This window comes from Sinohyriopsis cumingii, chromosome 8 (genome assembly GCF_028554795.1).
Source record: "Sinohyriopsis cumingii isolate HCF-2022 chromosome 8, ASM2855479v2, whole genome shotgun sequence".
Taxonomy (NCBI): domain Eukaryota; kingdom Metazoa; phylum Mollusca; class Bivalvia; order Unionida; family Unionidae; genus Sinohyriopsis; species Sinohyriopsis cumingii.
In genome coordinates this window covers 80112740-80138003 of record NC_142968.1, presented here as the reverse complement: position 1 = coordinate 80138003, position 25264 = coordinate 80112740, and the positions used below count along the sequence as shown (strand labels likewise).

General features: G+C 35.6%; 1 protein-coding gene across 5 annotated transcripts in view; it reads right to left on the bottom strand.

The window, feature by feature from the left end:
- Positions 1-25264, bottom strand: part of LOC149793957 (endothelin-converting enzyme homolog) — a 125572-nt gene that overhangs the window by 75117 nt on the left and 25191 nt on the right. For 3 of the 5 annotated variants that reach the window (XM_089967883.1, XM_089967882.1, XM_089967884.1), the window contains exons 2-5: positions 20891-21235; positions 17452-17609; positions 1498-1692; positions 953-1081 (exon numbers count right to left, since the gene is read on the bottom strand). In XM_089967883.1, the coding sequence (XP_089824009.1) occupies positions 953-1081; positions 1498-1692; positions 17452-17609; positions 20891-21041 (633 nt within the window). In that variant the 5' untranslated portion in view covers positions 21042-21235. The remainder of the gene's footprint in view (positions 1-952; positions 1082-1497; positions 1693-17451; positions 17610-20890; positions 21236-25264) is intronic. The other 2 variants (XR_016422910.1, XM_089967881.1) reach the window with 1 other exon arrangement.

Genomic DNA, 25264 nt, shown 5'->3' with positions numbered 1-25264 from the left:
GCTTCAAGAAGTGCACACTCCTCTTTTGCTGAACAATCACAAAACTAGTGCCCTTAAGAGCACATGTCCTGGGATTCCTCACATGAAAGAAATGCTGCTAAAACCTTCCTATGACCTAAAAATAACTTTCTGGAAACTTACATACTGCTTGTTTTGTTACCATTTTAATATGATGGGCTAAATCAGTCTTAAAAATGAATTTTACACATGCTTTTTCTGCAAAACCATATTGTTAGAGACAATGCACTTCAAAGGTGGAGAACACTGATAAAGCTGGAAGGGAGATAACTCTTTGAGTACATACATTTGTGCGATGGGGACACTTGAAAATATTGTTCAAGTGTCCTTATTAGGAGGAGCTTAAACCTTACAAAATTTACTCAGAAGATAATTTCTTGATTGCACAGTAAATAGTTATTGCATTTATTTCAGACTATCTGTTTTCATATCTTTTTTTAAGTACGATTCGCCCACATACAGTTCTCACAAGGTAAGAATGCATAAAGTTCTGTCTAAACATAAGGTAATCTTGATCAAAAAAGTCTGCATTGTAACCTAATTAACATTATTAAGCCTTGTGATAACATAACCTAACATCACATGATGCACCAGTCTATGCTATTTGTTCTACTTATTACTCCCAACAAACTGAATAGACCCAGAGTTGCTGGCATATGACACAATAGCATATCTGGGTCTATGAAGTCTGCAGATGGATCCAACTTATAAGTAATTATTTATTATATATAGCTTTCTTGGTCTATAGTTTATTACAGCATGTGTAGTTATTATTTCAAGTACAGTACCTGTTGATGCCTCCCATATTACATCTTCACTTCATGTAATATCATGATACCATTACTGATAAATATGACATTCATAATCACTAATATATAAACAAATATTAACAAACAGAATATTTATGGCATTATGCAAGAAACAACACAATTACCTGTAGAATGGGAGTTGTTCCAACTGCCTTAATTTTGTCTGTATCCATGCAAATCTGGTAGAATTGCTTGGCTTTCAATACAGCTGTGGAGTTCCTGCCCTTCACCTGGCTACCAGGACTCTCTATTATCTGAAAATATAATGGCAGAGAAAATTTAAAAATTGCAAAAGCTGGGCATGCACATTTATGCAGAAATTTCACCATAAACAGGGTGTAGTATGCAGAAAAAAACAGTTGAATTATTATGATAAATTTTTGTTGAAATAACACTAAACTGGGTTATCAACTGCAATGAAGTAAAATTGAGTTTTACAATTATTTAGCCAATTAAAAATTTCATTTATCCAAAAATATACAACCTGATCATACCTGTTTTACATAAGTGAATGGCACTTTATATTGAGTGACTAATATATTTTGTCACAAACAACCCAAAGATGACTGAAAACATGTGGCAGGGGAGATAAATCTAATGGAACTGAAATATATTTTGATGACAGTATCAAAAGTATGAAAGACATGTTCAACATTTTCTGAATACACACCTCTTTCATAATCTTCTCAATTTGCTCTGCTATTTCAGTAAAGCTGGTGTACTTGGCCTTTGTTGCTGGAAAGTGTGTTGTCTTTTCCCAGTTTCCACAGGCATAGGAGTAAAAATCATCACATGGGTTGACATTAGCATCAATCTTGTTAAGTATATAGGCACTGTTTTTCACACAGGAAGCTAAGGTACATGGCTGAAGAACACGATCAGATTTTATTTCATGTCTTCAGTAAAATATCATATAAACATATTTCAAAGTTAGGTCCAGCATAAGTAAAGATATTCTGTTGCCACCAATATAAATAATAATAAGACTTTATTTAGCTCAATAAATTACATAAAAGAATGAATCTAGAGGCCCTCTATAGGTACATATATACATGTATGGAATCAATATTCATCAAACATAAATACATACACACTTGGCATTCTCTCTCTCTCTCTCTCTCACACACACACACACACACGCCACATAAACTCATGTACACACAAGTTAGATTGGTTAACTACACATGTACTATTGCGTACACAATTTCAGACTAAATTACTGCTAGAGTAAACTGCTCAAAGTTAAACTCACGAATACATTATACACTGTACATACCAAATATACACATATACACAAAAAAACAATGTTCCACCTGGATTAAACCAAGAGTCTCTCAAAGAGACATTCCTGGAATTAAAAATAAGACCTTTTATTGCCTTTCAACTGCATAGCACTGAAGGTATCTCTAATATTCTTGAACAATAAGATTTAAAAAGTAGCCACTGTGTCAGCCATATTGGATGTAAGATTGACACCAATTTCCCTGAAGACAAACTAGGCACCATTAGAAGACTTTTGGTGAAACAAAATGTTGATATGACAAGAAATTCTTAAGAAATGGTGACAAGATTTTTAACATGCTCATTGTAGCAGCCATATTTGAAGTCAGATCAGTGCCATATTTATTCAGGCCTAAGTAGATATCATAATTAGTCTTCTGGTGAAACCCCATGCTGTATATCACTTTACATTTAGGAGGATAACAAGATTTTTAAGATGCCTGCCATGGTGGCAAAACTGTATGACAGTTTGGAACCAATTTCATTCAAGATTTTCAAGATGGCTGTTGTGGTGGCCATACTGAATTTCAAATTGGCACCATATTTGCGTAAGACCAACCAGACATCATAATATATCTTTTAGTTCGCCACCTGGGTCTTGCTTCCTCAGTGTATCCTTGGGAAAGAAACTTAGTTGCCATTTTCACTGTATGATATTGCCAATCATGTGATCAAAGGTCCATCATAAGCCAACCAACCCAAATATGGACCAAAATCTAAGATATATAATGGACTTTTATTCAGGCACTCTGTACTTGCTGCAGCACTGATTTGTATGATTTTAAAATATATGTCAAATTTATATGCAAATATTTAAAAAAATCTGTTTTACTGATTTCATTAACGTTTTATTTGGCTCATAACTTCTCAAATCTATTATCTGTGGACATTTTGTTAACAGAATCAAAATCATCAACTCCCAATGTGAGTTTAACAGCCAATGCATATGCTCCTTCTAGTTAAAAAAAAATGTAAGCATCCAAGGAGTTTCAGATCAGATGCACAATACTTTACTAATGAGCAATGACAGGATCAATATTTAATTTTACTCATCGATAAAACAGAACGAGTTATCAAAACATTAGCATACAAAAAAGGGTGCAATGAGAAAATAGAGGTGTTCTTGTAAATATGGGTAGAATGCTGTGCTGCTTGAAATACAGTATCTGCATATTCTTTGGATAGCAGACATATTTTATTTTCTACTGTCTTAATACATTAAATTACTTCATTTGGTCTCAGACAATGAATGGGAGACAAAAGGTCACTCAAACAACAAAATTACGGTCTACAACAATGTGCTACCTAAGAAAGGCAAATAATTTTTATCTTTACATGTATAGTAATGAACAGCCCTTATTTGCCTTGTTGTATTTGATATATTCTAATCCACATGAAAACTAGCTAGACATGTATTAAAGCCATGACTTTGTGTTCTTTCCAAGACAACCACTAGAGAAACTGGACAACTTTGACAACAATAACTTGACCCAAGATAAGTAATCCCAGGATTGGGAGAGATTGAACCAAGACAAGAAAGCCCAGGATTGGGACAGTTTGTACCAATACAAGAAGGCCCAGGATTGGGACAGTTTGGACCAATTCAAGAAGGTCCAGGATTGGGACAGTTTGGACCAAGACAAGAAGGTCCAGGATTGGGACAGTGTGACCCAATTCAAGAAGGTCCAGGATTTTGGACAGTTTGGACCAATACAAGAAGGCCCAGGAATGGGACAGTTTGGCCTCATTCAAGAAGACCCAGGATTGGGACAGTTTGGCCCAATTCAGGAAGGTCTAGGATTGTTACAGTTTGTACCAATGCAAGAAGGCCCATTAATGGGACAGTTTGGTGTGATTCAAGAAGGCCCAGGATTGGGACATTTTGGCCCAATTCAAGAAGGTCCAGGATTGGGACAGTTCAGACCAATTCAAGAAGGTCCAGGATTGGGACAGTTTGGACCAAGATAAGATGGTCCAGGATTGGGACATTTCAGACCAAGATAAGTAGATCCAGGATTGGAACAGTTCGGACCAAAACAAAAGGTACAGGATTGGGACAGTTTAGACCAAGATAAGTAGGTCAGGACTGGGACAGTTTAGAGCAAGACAAGAAGGCCCAGGATTGGGACAGTTTGGCCCAATTCAAAAAGGCAAAGGATTGGGACAGTTTGGACTTGTATTTCATCCATTTAATACATATATTGTGACAAGCTGATTTCCAAAAGCTTTCTTTTTCACTTTTATTCCATATTATGCCTCCAGGGCAACACAGATTGTTTTCAAATAGTTTGTTCTTTTGTATTGGAATTTACAAGTTCATGGATGTCATTGGTCTAAGGTTCAAGGTGTTGCTGGATTACTCAAATAAACTGGGGCAAACCTTACAGAAGCTGTATACATCATTTTTGCTTTTGAAAGCAAAGTCATTCTTGAAACATTTTAAACAATCCATTGCTTCTAGAATGTCTCCAATTTGCAGATTCAGTAAAAAAAATTACAGGTTTGTTGTTAGAGCTGGATAATTTTTCTAATAATACCACCATAAATACAAATTTCTTTATATTGAATTTAAGTACAGGTGATGCTTGATTTATGCCACAGATGCCTTCCTGTGGTTACGGTGCAAATCAAAAGTAAGTGTGCTCTCTCGGGGAGTGATGACATGCATGCACATGCAAGTACATGAGCTGCACTGAAGTCACAGTACATGGCACAAGCGGTGATGTAAAAACTAGCACAGTGACGCAAACTGAATGTTATTTCTTCATTTTAAAAGGTGTTAAAATGAAAGTGTGTAAATCTAACTGGCATTTAGTGAGCATCATGGGTAGTCAACATGAGGCTGACTATAGCTCTTGTAAAAAGTGACCATATTATTATCATCATAACCAAAGATATACATGTCCATGATATAAAGTCAACGTTTTTTAATTTGTCACTCAAGTATGAATCAAACCACATGGAAGCAATGTCATTACATCAATAGATTTTTAGTTTTTCTAAGTTAAATTTCACAATCTACATGATCAATTGCTTTTCAAAATTCAACCATAATGTCCCCAACTAACTTTCCTTGTCTAAATCCTACAGGCATATATCAACAACTACTGACATTGGTGCAGTTACAGATGAATGATTTTACTCAGACCAGAATGGTTATTACGGAGAGGTTTATGGGCATTGAGACAAGTCATAAATGATTTGTGCACATGCTTTTCAATTAATTTCGAAAGGAACTGGAAGAACAAAATTAGATCTAAGATAGTTACACATTAGGTTTGGCACTCTTATGAAAGTAAAATAAATGGTTTCAAATTTAACATCTTTCCTTTATCTAAAGCAGATCTTTGAAAAGAAATCTCCTGTAAAAATGGAGTTCTGCCTCGTGTTTCATAGGCAAATTTGAATTTGTATAAAAAAAAGAAAAGGTAAAAGCTGCAACAAAGTCCAAATAAACACTCTCTGACAAAAGGTTATGTATCATAGTTTATTAAATATACATGTATAAATTACATGTATAAGTAAGATCAAAATGCAAACTTCATAGACCCAGATTCGCCTTATGCACTGGAAAATCTTAGTAAATGAAGTTCATTAGAAGTAATCAGTAGAACACTATGTGATGGCAGATTGGGGTCTATATTGTTTGCAACTCGAACGGACTTATAAGTATGTATTAATAATAATACAGTTATAGTATTATATATATTATCATATCACATGGTTCATATTATGTTTCACAGCCTTGTCTTTTTTCAATGTTAAACCAGTATAATATTATACTATATTCACCATAAAATTGTGCATCACTGGTTGCATCCAAATGTACCTCATAATAAATTTCAGTTTATTTAGTACGTCATCTCCAAAATGTTTTTAAACATGTACTGGATATAGTGTGTCACCTTCCAGATGGCCAACAATTCATCCATCAGCCCGACCTATTCATGCATCTGTTTGCTAAATCATTCATCAATCTATTTATCTGTCCCCATAACCATCCATCCATTTTTTCATTGATCCGACAGTTCATCCATCTGTTCATCCATCCATCTGTTCTACAATTCATCCATCTGTTCTATTACTTCATCCATCTTTTCTACAATTCATCCATCTGTTCTATTACTTCATCCATCTGTTCTACAATTCATCCATCTGTTCTATTACTTCATCCATCTGTTCTACAATTCATCCATCTGTTCTATTACTTCATCCATCTGTTCTACAATTCATCCATCTGTTCTATTACTTCATCCATCTGTTCTACAATTCATCCATCTGTTCTATTACTTCATCCATCTGTTCTGCAATTCATCCATCTGTTCTCTTACTTCATCCATCTGTGCACTAAACCATTCATTGGTCTATTATTTTGTCCACTAAACCATCCATCCAATAATTCATCCATTTGTCCATTCATCCAACCATTTATCAATCAGTCCATCCATCCATTCATCTGTCCATCCATCCATCCGTCCATCCATTCATCCATCTTCAATCCAATCATTCATCTGTGCACTAAATTTTTCATCCTACTGTCCACTAAACTTAGTGGTATATTTGAATGGTAACCATCAAGCTAGGTGTTATATTTCACTGCCTCCTCTGGGGCCCTTGGAAGGAGTCAAAAGTTCAAATGTACCAAAATTTTAATGACAGTGACATTTTATTTATTTATATTTTTTAAGCAAACATCACACAGGCAGTAATAGCTGGAAAGAACACAATATACATTGTATTCTGCTACAAACAAATTAGAACTCTGAACCTGTTTGATTATATCATATATATATATAATGAATGTATGTATATATACAAACCTGTCAAACACATGGGAAAAAGCCAAATCTGCTTTTGAATACACAATGCCTCTGCATGCAGATTCACTTTCAAACTTGGTTTCGGAACAAATACCATGCACTAAGCACTGTTTGTATAATCATTACCAATTTTCATGGTTTACATGATTGCTCTAGAAAACGTTTTTTTTTTACAGACCCAATGAAAAATTACCTACACATGATGCAGAAGAGCCCCCCCCCCCCCCCGTTATTGATACATGTACATTCCTAGCAATCAATAAGGCTATTTAATAACATACCTCTCATCTTTCCAGACAGTGATGGGTGGTTTTGGGGACTAAAAAAAAAGTGTTTTGAGGTCCCAGTGGGGGGGATCTGTGCACATCACCTAAAAAAGGTCATGCATATCTATATTTTCTGTAACTCCTGGTACATGATTTTATATAATTTTTATTATTTTTATTCATGGCTGTAAATCATACAAAATATCTTTAATTAAATTTTTCCTACATGACTTGAGTCTGTTAAAAGCATTACATTACATAGGATCTATAAATACATGTTTACATTGTGTTGACAATTGTCAATAATAATTTTAATAATAAGACTTAATGGTGCCTTTGGATTAATTTCTCATTGGCTGATGGGTTTTCGACATTTCAGGAAGAATTCAGTAACTTCCCATTGGTTGGGCTAGGTCACATGAATAGGCAAGTTTGATGTAAAATGAGTAGTGTCATCTGTTATGTGAGGTATATTGTGAAATAAGAGTCATAATACTAGGTGTATACAAGGAAAGAACTGAGCTATAAAATTGATTCTGATTTTGGAATACATGTAATTCTCATTTCTTTTGGTCCTATGGTAAGTCTGCAGACATGTTTTATATTGTAATTTGACTTGGACTGTTCAGTGGAAATAGAAAGTGCTCATTATTTGAACTATAATATTATTTTGGAACTGTTGTGAATTATGCAAAGGACAACATCACAATTTTTGGCAAACCAGTACACTTCTGGTTTTTAAATTTACACCAAACTTTTTGTCCATTCAGGACAAAAAATTTTATTAGGATTATTCTGGATTCACATCATAATACTGTAGTTTCTCTCACATTTCCATTTATGACTTTAATAATTAAATTTGTTGTCAAGTTTTACAAAACTTGTTGCTTTTGCTTCTTTCTGTTACTTAGTTTGTGACCATAAAGTCATATCAACCAATTCAGAATAAGTTATCTTATCATAAAAGTCTACATGAAATTACTGAAAATTTTTAATTGAAAAAGAAACAAAATAACACATCATTTTCTTTTCTTTGAAGCATTTACTGTACTTAACAAACCAAACCAAATATAGACTTAAGATTGTCCAATATCATCACCAGACATATGCAGGTGTGTGTCAACACTCACATACATACAACCACACAGACATTGAAAAAAAAGGTCTTTAAAATCCACTGGACTGTGGAATGTTTTCTTAATTAGATGCAGTCTTTAATGCTCACAACAGACTAGTGGAGGGAGGAGGAGGCCTTTGATGGTATAATTTGTGTTCATCTTGGCACTCATTTGAGACTGGATTGTACTACTGTTCAAACTTCCCCAATGATCTTATTAAATTTTCTTAGCATAGAAAATTATTATTCTGCATCTACACTGCTATGAGGGAGTTGCAAACAGGCTGGATGGTTTTTCTATATTGATGGACACCATACAGTCCAGAATAACTAATGTCTATATGGTGTTTGCAGTGTGTGCAAAAAATAAAAATGCTCCCCCTTGCTGCTGTGCTTCACAAAGTCAAACTCCATCAATCAGAAGTTTTTAAATTTAGTTTTGCTGGGCTTCGCTTGTTTTGCAGATGGTTCATCTTTCTTCTAAATCACAACCACATTTCAACATTTTTGCTTTAAAAAATGAACCACACTTGTACATCTGACTACCAATATTAACATGTTTTGCATTTAAAATATGGAGTAAAATCCAACTTCAAAGAAACATGGCTGCTAATCACAAGCAAGTCTGTAATCTTTAATAAACATGATTTAAACATTCTCCTTCAAGGCAATGATGTATATAAGTTTTTGTTCTTAAACACACACCTCTATAACTGTACCCAACTCAATAAACTGGGTTGTTCCACTTTAGCATAGCTTACCTGTGCAAATTAGCCAAATAGGCTCTCCCACAACAGTGTTCAATGGACTCAGCACTGCATCATCCAAGCTATTCCCAATGAATTAAGTAATTTGTGAAATAGTGGTTGCTTATCTCTGACAACCTTTGATTTTAAATGACTTCATAATAATAAAGCTAAATAAACTGTCCCAATGTGGTCGTACATGGGCTCAAAGTAAGACTGTTTACTTTTTTAAAGACTTCATGCTTCAGACACAAATGCTTATCCAGTAAATAATCAAGAAACTGCAGAAATAAACAAGTCCAGCTTTCCCAAAAACATGAATAATTAAGTCTGATCTTTCTAACAATTCTGCATGAGCCACACTAATCCATTCATCCTGAATCTGTTTGATTGATATGTTTTATGGTCCACTAATAAAACATATACACTGGCTGACACTAGTGACATCTTTACCCTGATGGTCGCCATGACCAACGTTGGCGGCGTAATCTCCTTTTGATGCTGAACAGTTTAGTAAAGAAACAGATCTTTGATTTGTGCTTATATATGTGGTACTATTGTTTTAGCCATTCAAGCAGGCACCATTTGCAGTCATCATTCAAAAAGAACCTGATGTGTTCTTTATTCTGGGTCTCAAAAGAAGTTAATATACAAAATTAAATACCGACAAATATGCAAAATTTAACATGGAAATCCACTAATCTAAAACCCACCAAAATGTCTTTTCTAAAAATAAGCAAAACCATCAAAATTAAAACCCACAAAAATAAATGATACCACATTATTATTATTATTATTATTATTATTATTATTTCAACTGATTTAGTTAAGTGCACTATCCAACAAAATCATAAAACACATGCTTATGTTATTCTCTCCCAAAGTTATTTTCCACACAAGATTACTGTATATTACTCAAAGTAAGACTGTTTACTGTTTTAAATACTTCATGCTTTAACCCATCCTATGAATTAAATCATCAGTAACTCCTCAAAAGAAATCACTTATGTTTGTTTTATGTACCTTTACAGACCACTAAATTCACTACCAATCAACAGCTTATAAATGGCTGGGAGAGAGAGGGCTGACTCTTTGTTCAACCAACTTGTATAATTAGGCCTAGAAACAGCTGTTTAAATTTTCAACATCATCATCATCATCATTGGCGACTCGGTCTCGAAAGACCATGCGAATAGCGCCCTTGGGGTGTTGTCTGTCTCTGTTGGCATCGTCTGCTGTGGCTGTGCAGGCCTATACGTGAGTGACAGTCCCTACTGCAGTTGGTGCAGACATACTGGGAAGTCTGCGTTACTGTGGTTGCTGCTGCGTTCTTCTTTCTCTTACGTTTCTCTGCCGCCAACTGGCCTCTCCTCGCATCAGCGACTGATATGCCATTGTTTACCATCAGTCTCCAGATGCCTCGGTCCTCGGCCAGCTCTTCCCAGCCATCAGGTGAAATGTTGCATGCCTTCATGTCCCTCTTGCACACATTTTGGAAACGGAGTGAGGGGCATCCGACTCTTCTCATGCCAGTGGCCAGCTGTCCATATAAGATGTCCTTTGGCAGCCTTCCATCCTCCATGCATCGGACGTGACCCAGCCATCGAAGGCGGCATTTAATTAGCAGGGAGTACATGCTGGGGGTACTTGCACGCTGCAGGATCTCGCTGTGTGGAACATGGTCTTGCCAGCTGATTTTCAGGATGCGTTTTAGGCACCGTATATGGAAGGAGTTGAGCCGGCGTTCTTGCCTCATATAGGTACTCCAGGTCTCACTTCCATATAGAAGGGTGCTGAGAACGCAGGCCTGGTAGACTCGGACCTTGGTGTGCTCTGTCAGCGCGTTGTTTTCCCACACCCTCTTTGTTAATTGAGCCATGATGGTATTTGCCTTTCCAAGCCTTCTGTCCAGCTCCATATCAATCGAGAGAGTGTTGCTGATGGTTGACCCTAGGTAGGTAAAGTTGTTGACTGCTTCCAGGGTGACACCGTTGATTTTGATTGAAGGGGCAATGGTGGTATCTTGCATGCTGACATTTGTTTTTTCCAAGCTGATGGTGAGACCAAACTGCGTGCAGGCAACAGCAAAACGGTCTCCCAGTCTCTGGAGGGCTTCCTCAGTGTGGGCCACAAGAGCTGCGTCATCTGCAAAAAGCATCTCCCTGATGAGCACAGCTCTCCCTTTGGTCTTTGAGCGCAATCGTGCCAGGTTGAACAGCCTCCCGTCGGACCTGGTGTGTAGATATATGCCATCCATGGACGTGTCGAAGGTGTAGGACAGGAGTAGGGAGAAGAAGATCCCAAAAAGTGTTGGTGCCAGCACGCAGCCCTGCTTCACACCACTGTTAATTGGGAAGGTGGTTGAGGAGGATCCGTCATACAGGACTGTTCCTTTCATATCTGCATGGAAAGAGATTATCATGCTGAGGAGTTTTGGGGGGCAACCGATCTTACTCAGAAGTTCAAAAAGGCCCTTCCTGTTGACCAAGTCAAAGGCCTTGGTGAGGCCAAAGAACATCATGTAGAGTGGTTGACCTTGCTCTCTGCTCTTCTCTTGGAGTTGTCGTAGGGAGAAGATCATGTCTGTCGTCGACCTGCCTGCTCTGAAGCCGCACTGTGATTCTGGGTACACACGGTCTGCCAGCAACTTCAGCCTGTTGAGTATGATGCGGGCGTACACTTTACCAACAATACTCAAGAGTGAGATCCCTCTGTAATTATTACAGTCACTGCGGTCGCCCTTGTTTTTGTAAAGGGTCACAATTGTGGCATCACGCATGTCTTGGGGGACTACTCCTTCCTCCCAGCAGTGGCAAAGTAGCTCATGCAGTGGTTTAATCAATGCTGGTTTTCCACATTTGATAGCTTTGGGTGGGATGCTGTCACTACCTGGTGCTTTGTCGTTTGGAAGGCAGTTGATTGCTTTGCTGAGCTCCTCTAAAGTTGGCACTTTGTCGAGCTCTTCCATGGTGGGCAGATTCTTTATGCTGCTGAGGGCTGCATCAGTGACTGACGTTTCTTGGGAGTATAGTTCTGAGTAGTGCTCCACCCATCTGGCCATCTGTTGCCCACGGTCTGTGATCTTCTCTCCCATCAGGGATTTCAGGGGAGCGACCCCTTTCACTGTAGGGCCTTGAACCTTCTTGATGCCACTGTACATACCTTGGATGTGTCCGGACTCAGCACTGCACTGGATCCCTTCACACAGTTGTTGCCAGTACTCGTTCGCACACTGTCTAGCAATGCGTTGGGTGTTACTTCGGGCACTTCTGAGAGCAGCAAGCGTCCGTTCATTTGGGCATTTTTTGTAAGCTATGAAGGCTTTTCGTTTCTCCTCGATTTGTGGTTCCATCCTTGATAGGTGTGCATTGAACCAGTCCTGGCTGGGTCGTTCCTTCTTGCCAAACGTTGACATAGCTGTACTGTAGATGGCACCCTTCATGGCGTTCCACTTGGCTGTAGCGTCGTACTCAGGCAGGTCCTGGAGAGCCTTGTTCAGGGCAGACACATACTCCTCCACCTTGGCAGGGACTGACATCTGCGCAGTGTTTATGCGAGGACGTCCTTTTGGTTTTGAGCGGTGTAGCGTGTGTGGCTGTAGTCGCACTCTGCTGCTCACAAGGGCATGGTCGGAGTCACAGTCTGCACTGTGGTAGGTTCTGGTGGAGAGGACGCTGTTAAGGGCAGAATGCCTGGTGATGACCAAGTCGAGTTGGTGCCAGTGATGAGATCTGGGGTGTTTCCATGACACTTTGTGTTGTGGTTTACACTTGAAGAAGGTGTTTGTGATGCACAGGCCATGGTAGGTGCATAGCTCCAGCAGTCTCTGGCCGTTTTCGATGGTCTTTCCAGTGCCATGATATCCAAGGCAGGTAGGCCATGACTCGTGGTCCGCACCTACTCTGGCATTAAAGTCGCCGAGGAGGAATAGTAGTTCATTTTTGGGGCATCCTTTGATCTGTTCGTCCAGCTGCCCATAGAACTGATCCTTCACGTCTTCTGATGACGTGAGGGTTGGGGCGTAGACACTGATGATGTTGACAGGACCTGAAGCAGTGGTGAGGCGGATGGACAAGAGACGCTCAGTGCCCCCTGTGGGAGGTTCAACTGACGCCAGGAGATTGTTTTTGATGGCAAAGCCCACTCCATGCTGACAGGGCTCCTCAGGTTCTCGACCCTTCCAGAAGAAGGTGTAGTTTTCCTCCCTGAGGTAGCCACTAGAGGCGAGCCTGGTTTCCTGTAGGGCAGCTATGCTGATATTTAGTCTGGTGAGTTCTCTATCGATGATGGCCGTCTTTCTCAACAAATTTTCAACAATACCTGGATTAACCAGTTGCTCAACTCTCTGAGATCAAAAACCTGTTGGTTTATGTGAGAGAGATGTAATAAATGTGGAAAGTTTAATCTGGCTATTGTTGGTAACACATGAACCAAGTGTGTGTGTGTGTGTGTGTGTGTGTGTGAGAGAGAGAGAGAGAGAGAGAGAGAGAGAGAGAGAGAGAGTGACAGACATATTTGGGGTTAGGATCTAAGAGTCATACTCCAGAATTGGTGAGGGTATACCTGGAAATAGAAGGAGAAATAGAGGGTGTGGGGATATATGATAGCACACAACTAACACTTTTTTCTAGCTCCAGGGGTCAGCCTATTAATTTTTTTCCAAAGTATAGAATAGACTTATAAATACACAAATTCATCTTCAGTATAATATTTACACAATGTTTGTAAAGGTGCAGTGTGGGGTAATCATTCAGCATGGACCTGTCATTGGATACATACGATAACAAGATAAATGGACCTATCATTGGATACATACGATAACAAGATAAATGGACCTATCATTGGATACATACAATAACAAGATAAATGGACCTAACATTGGATACATACGATAACAAGATAAATGGACCTATCATTGGATACATATGATAACAAGATAAATGGACCTATCATTGGATACATACGATAACAAGATAAATGGACCTATCATTGGATACATACGATAACAAAATAAATGGACCTATCATTGGATACATACGATAACAAAATAAATGGACCTATCATTGGATACATATGATAACAAGATAAATGGACCTATCATTGGATACATACGATAACAAAATAAATGGACCTATAATTGGATACATATGATAACAAGATAAATGGACCTATAATTGGATACATACGATAACAAGATAAATGGACCTATAATTGGATAAATACAGTAACAAGATAAAAGGACATATCATTGGATAAATACAGTAACAAGATAAATGGACCTATCATTGGATAAATATGGTAACAAGATAAATGGACCTATTAATGGATAAATACAGTAACAAGATAAAAGGACCTATCATTGAATAAATACAGTAACAAGATAAATGGACCTATCATTGGATAAATACAGTAACAAGATAAATGGACCTATCATTGGATAAATATGGTAACAAGATAAATGGACCTATCATTGGATAAATACAGTAATAAGATAAACGTACCTTCACTTTGTACTCATTAAAACATGTGCCTCTTATTAAACACATTGAATAATTAAATGTTAGAAAGTTATTCAACAAATCATAAATTACAAATTAAATCAGGACTCATGTAGGATCTCCTGTGTTATATCAACTGATAATAATCCAAGGAGTGGAGACTGTCATTACCAATATCAATGAAAGAATAAGGAAACATGATTACACTCAAACCTGATACCGTATATACTCGTGTATAAGCCGAATAATTTAGGAAAAAATAAAGACCTGTATGAAGAGGGGTCAGCTTATCTGCAGGCCAATGTCTAAACTTGACAGTTTTTAGGTCTTTTTATTGACTACTGTAATGGCTGTAAATCTTGGGAAGCAAAACAATAATTTTTTCTGTGTCCTAAGATATAGGCATGTAAAAAAAGAGTAACTTTCAGTGACCCATCAATTATTAAACTGTTACACAGTACTATGATTGATTTTGTTATTATTTTGCATGTGCATATTTTCTAATTTCTCCAACATGAAGTTAAATAAAGGTAAATACAGACTTCATAATTCACGGGCCGGATGAGTTTACCAGGGAGACCATGCTGAACTATAACATATAGTATTTACAAAGTGCAAAGTATGCATAGTGTCACTTAAATCCTTACTTATTCCAAAACATAAATGCAGATTTTGCTTTATTCATTGTTTCAACCAAATTGCATTCTTCCAGATAACATTTCAGCTAGTCCTTAATAGCTGTTTAATTTATGTTGAATCACGCACTCACTAGTTACTCATTGTCAATGATATAAGTGATCCTACAAATTGTGGTAATGTTTTGAAAAGATACGCATGTTTAATTGTACAAGGCACATAACCATCATAATTTACATGTTCATGAAGAGTGGTAATAATAGACACTAAAATTCTCATATAGTTCAACTAAGATCAATACCAATCAATTTTAGTTTTGTGTTTTAGCTGAACAAACATCATAACTTTCCACACAATGGAAAGCTTGATGTTTTGGCATCTCCTATGTTGATAGTCGGCGAATTTCTCTTGTTTTGCAACAGAAGTACAGGCCAGTTAATCATTAAAAGCCTGAAACTGGCTTGTGTTAAGAGGGAATTTCGACCAGCAACTATAGCAGTACAGTGATGTGCAATTGCCTTTTATTCCTTAATATTAGCATGATTACCATAGTTTTGTAAAACGGGGTCAAAGGCATACCTATGAACTTTTCAAAAGCCAAGTAGGGAGACTGAATAAAAAAAATAGAGATTGGGACCTAAAATCAGGAGGTTCTTTGTGGCACTTTTAAAGCCTTGTTTTCACAAAATATTGATCGATCTTCCTGGTCCAACATGCATGAAATTCGCAAAAAGACTCAACTTTCTCCCTGTGACGTGTCCTATTTTCCCCCAGGATGTGCCCTATTTTCATATTCTGGTCAGCTGTGGTCAGACTGCACAATAGCTAAAGATTAGTCTTAAATAAACAAGCAAGAAAGCCAGCTCGACTAATTAAAAGTTAATCCTTATCCATACAACTATTAGGTGAAAATGACTGGCCCTCAGCCATAATTCAAAAGAAACCACATTCTACACTATTGTGTGTTACACAAGCACCAGCAATTGATTCACAAATAAAGGATTACCAATTTTGTTGAACTAAAGGTACCAAAATAGCGGGCCTCATGGTACCATACATGTGGCAACTATTTTCCCCTCTTTGTATATCTAACCATATTCCCTTATTGTCAACTCGTAAAGCATTTAGTATTGTTTATTATAAAACATGTATTCTGAATTAGTTTTTTGAGGACACATTTGCTGCGTGGTATGTATTTTCATTCCTTTTTTAAATTTAATGATGGTAATTATCATTGGTATATACGGTATAAAAATGCCAGGTGTTCACTCGTGTAAGTTTCTTTCATGGGAATGGCGCTAAAGCAGATGGAGTTACAGCATTCATAGTGATCATTCTTGGGATTAAAATTAATTGTGCATCATTTTATTGTTGTGGTTTACTTGTTTGTTTTGGTTTATTTTTTATTTTTGTATTATTGCAGAGGTAAAAAGATCATTACTTTATGTGAATAATGTTTAAACTTAACATTCTATTTAGTGAAGAAGCGAATTCTTTATAGTAAATAATTATTTCATCACAACAATAACTCACAGGTGATACAACAGAACATGTATGACTTTTCTTGTTTAGAAGAAATGAAAATCAAAGACATAATGTAATAATCAGGAGTTCTCTGCAGAATTGGAAGATATTAAGAAATAGGGAGGTAGGCATGGAGTGACCCCAAAAATCTTTTATGGTATTAGCATCGAACTGTATTGTTTGTTTGTTGTCATACTGGGATTACATTTTAATGAGTTTGGTATTTACAATTTCAAACCAAGTAAAAATGTAATTACCAGTGCACTGATATAAAATGTCCAATGCAATAATTCATAAACAAACAATAATTGAGTCAAAAGGGAGAGGTATTGTTACAGCAACTCACAACTGCTAAATCCTTGTCATCGTTCAATCAGATTATACACAAATCTAAATTAGGCAGAAACAATAAGAAAACAGAAAATTAAAAAAATTACTTTTCAAACAAGTTTATACCATTTCTCTTTAATAATCATGCATGCTAACCTCAAGATAAATATACATGTAATTTTTTTAAAATATAACTTTGCCTAAATAAATGCATTTAGAACTTACCTTGTGCATCTTGAGATGTCTTGGGGTTGTAGGTCGGCTTATACACGGGTCATGCACTTTTTAGTCTTTATACCTGTTCAGTTTGGGGGTCAGCTTATACACAAATGGGCTTATACACGAGTATATACGGTAAGTATATGATGAATATATCTGAAATCTTATTGAATTATTCAAGACCTACCCCATTATCTAACTCTTGCAGTTGTTTTGACATCGTAATGTACTGCCAGACCAATGCAGCAGCCAGACATGCTATAAGTAACACCGCAATAACCAGAAAACACATGTAATTCTTCTCCCGGGATGTGGTACTATTAGACGACAATTTGTTTATAGGACCTGAAAAATTACAATATCAGCTAATAAAAACAATCATTGTAATACTGAAAAATATTAAACTTTATTGCCTTTCATAAATACAACCTTGCTATACTGATCACCTCTGTATTTCAGCCTAGTGTATAATACTGAAAATTAAGATCAAATAAACTGTCTAATTTATAGATAAGTTAAAACATATCTACCTGTAAACAACACTCACTCATTATAATGCCATTCATGGTAGCCACATAGTATAATGCCTTATAGTGGGACCACCATATAATAATGTACGTTACATTTCACAACCACATAATGAAATGGAATCCATGACCATACTTGCCTATATAACAAGAATCATGTTTTAATGAAAGTCCTTACAGTTAGAGTGTACTGTAGATAAGACCAAACAAAAAATATGCATGTTTCCAGTCGGCTGAATGACCCGTTTTGCATTGCTGACCTTAGCACTTCCTCCCCTCCCAGGTATAATATAAATATATTTTAAAAAATCATGAAATTGATTTGTGCATCCTACCAAGTTGGTATAGCCCAGTACTTGAAGTGTTTAGTACATTATATATACTAATTATCATAATGTTTAGATAAAAAAAATTAAAATGAACAAAGCTAAGAAAAAATTCCCAAAATTGATGTGTGCATCTAACTGAGCTGGCTTAACCAGGATGTCTAGAGCATATTACATTATATATACTAATCATTATTGTTATTATATGAGTTCTTTCTCCCAATTTGCAACAAAATATTTGTGGTTTTGCATTTATTACTTATCTTCCTTTATTTACACATTCTTTTCAATTTTATTAATGTATCTTTTTAGAAAAATGACTTAGGTATTTGTCAGTTTAATGAAAAATATTGTAAAACCCTCTGAAAAATCTCTATGTATGTAACTTGGGCTAGGCCTAGATATATAATGTGCAGTTGCAACATTGGTCTGTCTGCATTGTCAATATGGTTATTTGCTCTTTGTCATTGAATTTTTAAAATGCTAATGGGAATATATGAATGGATTTAATCTGCAGTCACAGGCAAGTGGATTTTTTCTTTACTACTCAAACGGAACATAGGTTTTGGACCAAAAAGTGACCCTCTTTCTTACACCTTATTTACTAAATACACCCACTTTACTTCCAAGTGAATTTCTGGTCAAATTTCACAAACAGTAATTAAATGCATTCAATTATTATACAGAAAGCCAATTCATTTACAGTACTTTCAAACTCTCTATTTTTAATTTTTCACTAAATACATGAGAAACCACTGATGCATTCAACATAAAGGTTATAATTTAAGCATATATTTTTAGCAAAATGAAGGTTCTGTCATTTTTTCATACACAGACTAGACTTTTACTATTCCCTTGGATATTTTCTACCAAGGAAAATCTAAATAATATTGTCATGTTCTTCTCTTTATTTCCCACTTGAAATTTCACAAGAGTTGAAAATGTAAGCAAACATACACTTCCTTGAATTTTCCCCAGTAATGAAAAAGTCAACATTGTAACAAGATGTAATTCCTCTAAATCTGCAACAAGCAAAATGGCTGCTGCTCTCTGTGATACCTCTATGTTACAAACGTTTGTCAGTTTTATCATCAGATTTACAAAACAAATTCAATTCATCAGTAACATTAATAAGCAAATAGAAAGTTCCTCAACTTAAACATGAACTTAAAAAAATATTTTGCAGACCATATTTAAAATGAGAATGAAAATAACTGTATTTGTATTCATAAATGTCTCTGGGCATCATTAAATATGCCACTCATCTATTTCATCACAAACTGCATACTGTATGTACATTGACTATGTGGGTATCTGCATACTGTATGTATATTGACTATGTGCCTAACTGCATACTGTATGTATATTGACTATGTGGGTTCAATATGTATGGGCAAGAATCTATCCAGTGAAAGGAAAGAAAGTAAATACACTGTTTCTATACATGTAATTGCTAATGTGTATATATACTGTGTATATATATGTATGCATGTGTGTATATGTGTATATGTATGCATATGTGTTTAAATATGCATATGTGTGTATAAATATGCATATGTCTGTATATGTATGCATGTATGTGTATATGTGTGTGCATGTGTGTATATGTGTGCATATGGGTGTATAATTATGCATATGTGTGTATATGTATGCATGTATGTGTATATGTATGCATTTGCACATTTAAACAAGTTCCTTTGCATGAGGGCCTTAAATTATATTAATTATTCAACTTTGTTACCCTCTATAAATTAATTCATTACTATTATTACTATTATTATTATTATTTTCTTTTTTAAACTGGATATTTTAAGTGATTTACATTGCAGAATGTACCTGTAGCGGGCAAAGAGATCAATGTGTTTGAATTTATTTTCTTCTTCATTTTCTTAGACATTTTTGTTTAAGGTTGTGCCCAGAATTCAGTACTTTGCAGCAATTAGAAAACTCATTTGAAGTTCAAGAACTGTAGCTATTAATTCTGTCTCTAAATTATCTATTATTTTGGTCTGTATTTTTTAAACTGAATACAATAATATAATAGTTCTCTCTCTCTCTCTCTCTCTCTCTCTCTCATGTTTTGTGTCACTTTGCACACGAAGTTCATCTGAGAACTTACTGTCAAACATTTTTTCCAAAAGACTGTTGTGAACCTCAACTCTAATTTCTTGACAACCGATTTTATGAAAAAGCCCATAAACTCCTCATCACTACTTACAGTACTCTCCCATTATCTCAGGTAGCAAAAGCAGTCATTTTCACCCAATATGACTGGATTTTGTACAATTACAAATGTGTGTTGGCATTTTTTAATAATATAAAACATGGCAATAAATCATTCACAATATTTTAAAAGTAGACTATTAATGAATATTTCAAGCTGTAAAAGTAGTTCCAGGCATGGCATGCAATATTGAAATTTGTTACGTGTGCAATACATAATCACAAATTTGAACATTGTACTGAATTGAATGCCAGATCAGTCAGACTAAATGGGTATGTGATAATTAAAATATAGTTGTCCCTCTTTATACATCATATCTATATACATAAAGGCTGCATGCAAGTGCACCTAGATACCATAATCCAAATAAAATCTTCAAGCACTAATGAAAAGGAATTAAGATCAAAATTTTAAGAAAGGAAAAGAAATGTCTGAAGACGGTGAAACACATAAATATAAACTTTTGGCAAAAGAAAACATAAAATATTTTGACGCTGACATAGACCCATCAATTATAACCTTGACATTGTCACCTAATATTGACCTTACCTAGACGGGCATCCTCATCCTCTGGAAGGGAGTGGTACTGGTATCCCTCAGCTGCCATTCTACCTCGCATTTTGTTCAGACCGGTGTTCTCACTAACAATGACTGGTTTCTCAACTGTATTTTGTGCTATCTTGGAAGAATCACTGGCCATGTTTAAAACACAATATGCACTTGGGTGCTGTGTACCATGACTTTGATCACGTATAATTGTGACCTATAAGATCTTCATGATTTTCTTAAAGTATATTCCAGTATAATTTATAGAATCCTTTTTTGCTCTTTTTGAAACTAAACTCCTGAAGACAGCCTTAAAGTCTCAATGCAAACTAAAAATTTGTATACAACCTAGAAAAGAAAACAAAAAAGAACTTAATAAAAAAGAACTATGAAATAAAGAGATGAAGGAAACAGAAACATTATCATGCAGGAAAACATGGTTAATTATTTTTACTACTGTAAAGAATAACATCTCAAAACAAAAAATAAAAATTGCTTACTGATGGAATTAGCGCAATACTCATAATGCACCCTAAATTAAAAGAATTCCTATGTTATAATGACAAAGGGCCCAAGACCTTTTAAATATAATAACTGTTAGGCTGGTTATGGCCTGCATGCTGAGCCCAACCTGAAGCTTCAATAATAACAGAATTTATTTTGGTAGAAATTAATGACATAATGACCTACTTTTCATGCAAAACTGCTGTACACAACAGAACACAAACACATATCAATATCTGTGACTCTGTGGCCAATAGTAACCAAACAAAACAAAAAAAGAAGTGAGTTTGATATCATTCACCTGGCTTACATATCTTAACAGACGACCATTTCACTAATTGTGTAAGAACACATTATGCTTTAGTCAGATAAATCAACCCCCCAAATCTATGTTGATACTGTTTATTAAAATTTGCAATTTTGCTGCATGCATATATTTTCGGAACACATCTGCATACAAGTTAGACACTTACTGGTATTTGGCAATAGCCATATCTAGCATGAAATTCAAAATGGCTACAGGAAAAAGGGTTGGATTTACAAGTTGACAAACATTGGATTTGATCTGAAAATATTATTTACATATTGCCAAAAGAACCCTTCAACCGAGGACAGCTCAACAGCTGTGAGAAATACTGTTAAGTATACAAATGTATACTGACAAAATTGGCTGCAGATAAATGCTGGTTTTAATGAATAGGCAATATCATCCCCTAAAATGCCAGTCAATATCATTATAGATGTGGGGCTGATTTATCAGCCTACTCCTACAGCAGGTAAACTATATCCCAAAACCTTATACATGGATGATATATCCTGATAATTCTTCCTCACGATGTAGGCATAATTAATTCACAAGTTTCTAAGAGTCTTGCTCAAAACTTAAGTTATCCAAGATCAAGATCAACCCAAAGGTTAAAAACTATAACTTCAAAAGTGGTAAAAAGCCCAGTCAATCAGATGCAATAACACCTCATTAATATGCATTGATCTAATTGATGAAATAGTCCAAGATCTTGATGACAGACACACATTCCAAGTTTTTATCAAAAACGGATCGCATATATGACTTCTACAGTGACAGTAAGATCTGCCTATCAGATGCAAGATCAACTCATTAATATGTGTGCATCTCACTCATTATCAAACCCATCCAAGGGCTTGATGCTATAAGCTTATACTCTGAGTCTGATCAAAATCAGATCAGAAATCTGGCTTCCAGAGTGATAACAATGTCAGCCACTTTGATTCAAGATTATCTCATTAGCATGTGTTGATCGCATTCACTATCAAAACCAGCTTACATGTCAAGTTTGATCCAAATCAAATCAGAAATATGGCTTCAGAAGGATAACAAGCGCAGCCAATCAGATGCAAGATCATAACATGCTCAGCCAATCAGATGCAAGATCATATCATATGCATGAATCTCATTACTGAACTCACCCGAGATCTTTATCATATAAACTGATGTTGCATGTTTTATCAAACTCAGATCAGAAATAGGGCTTCCAAACGTGTAGCAAGCTCAGTCAATCAAACAAAAGATCACCTCATTATTAAGCATGGATTTTGCTCATTAAAGAACTTATCCAAGATTGGCACGCAAAAAATATGTGTTTCCAGTCAGCTGATCATAACTACTTTTTACCTCCTACCCTTGCACTTTTTCCCCCAAAGGTGAATTTTTATTTTTTGTATTTCCAAAAATGATTTGTGAATCTAACTGAGCAATATATATATATATATATATATATATATATATATATATATATATATATATATATATATATATATATATATATATATATATATATATATATATATATTTATGCCTTTTGAAAATATTGCAAATATTGATAAAAATCAGATCAGAAATATGACCTCCAGAATGGCAAACAATCAAATGCAAAATCACAATTTCAATATGTATAGGTCTCACTCATCAAACTTGTCTGAGATTTTGATGACATTAACCCATATATATATATATATATATATATATATATATATATATATATATATATATATATATATATATATATATATATTAAAATATTAATTCTGCCCACTATTATCAAGCATTCTTCTATAGGAATCCAAGGATAGCACTTTCTGTTCTGTCTGGTGTATATTTATAATTCTCTATAATTAATTCTATATACCTTGATTTCTTCATAGGAATCTGGAATGAATGTGCAGATACATGATAATTAATTACTAGGTCATCATGCAAGTGTGTCTGTTACACATGAGTGCATACAACCTTGATTGAGTAACATCAATTTTTGGTGATGTGTGCTTAGTTGTGACCTAATATGGGCTCATGTGTGCAGGATAGGCAACTGGTGCTGTTTACCCGCGCACCTGGTTTCGAATTTCCATAGAGTACGAATTAAAACTTCTCTAACCTGTATGATAGTACTATTTGTATTAAAATATCAATTCTGCCTACTATTATCAAGCATTCTTCTACCGTAATCTAGGGATAGCACTTTCCATTCTGTCTGGTGTATATTTATAATTCTCTCTCTCTCTACATACATACATACATACATACATACATACATACATACATACATACATACATACATACATACATACATACATACATACATACATACATATATATATATATATATATATATATATATATATAATGTTCAAAATTTTATTTTACAAATCCCTACGTACCTACCCTAATTTTCAAACCAATGCAATAGGAAACATATATGCGGGGTACCTTTTAAAGATATTGGAAATATTGATAAAAATCAGATCAGAAATATGGCCTCCAGAATGGTAAACAATCAAATGCAAAATCACAATTTCAATATGTATAGGTCTCACTCATCAAACTTGTCTGAGATTTTGATGACACAAACCCATGTTCTAAGTTTGACTGAAACATGGGCTCCAGAGTGGTAACAAGCCATTGCTGATGTGTGGGTGCACAACACACAATGGATCCAGTGCTTGTAGCCAGCTAAGCTCAAGACCAAACTTAAAGTAATTTAGGATTACAATTTAGGTCAAGCTGACTCACTTTCATCATCACAAACCATGGTCAAAAATGCTCTATGCTACATATCCATGCATGGCTAATTGTGACAAGAATTTGTCTTTGTTTTTCATGAATATGCATAAGAAAACTATTTCATCATAACAAAGTGAAACAAGCTGCCTTCACATCAACAACAATGCCCTTTTTATCAGTCAAAATATATGAAACAAGTGAGATACTGGCAGGGCCAGCACTACCATATAGGCAAACTAGGCAGCCACCTAGGGCGCTGATTTCAGGGGGCGCATTTCTCCAAATCAACAACAGTTTTGAAAAATAAATAAATAAATTTCAGTTTTATTGAGGGTCGTTTTTTTATCATGGTTTATTTCATACAGGGACAAATAATCGGGTAGATTCAGTCTTTATATGTTTGTTGGGTATGAAAAGACAAATGTACATTATGTTTAGAGATTTTGAAATTGATATTTTCCGGGCGGGGGGGGGGGGGGGCACCAGAATCTAACCTTGCCTAGGGCGCCAGATAGTCTGGCGCCAGCCGTGGATACAGGAATCCATGGGTGGGAAAATACATATTGGCTTTTACCAAATGGCTTGCATCCATCGCTTACTTTGGCAATTTTATACTGAACCCAGAAAGATGCAACCAAAAACTAAATAGCATAAGTTCCTTACCAACAGTGCATAAGAAATTGAGGTAAACAAAAAACTTAACCAAAGTCAGTTAGCATGAAATGTAGATCATGCTGACTTACCATTACTTTAGGTAAATTAGTGTTGTACACATCAAGGTGTATCCACAAGCCAAGTAACAAGGGTCTGCAGATATTGAAATTGATAAACTGACC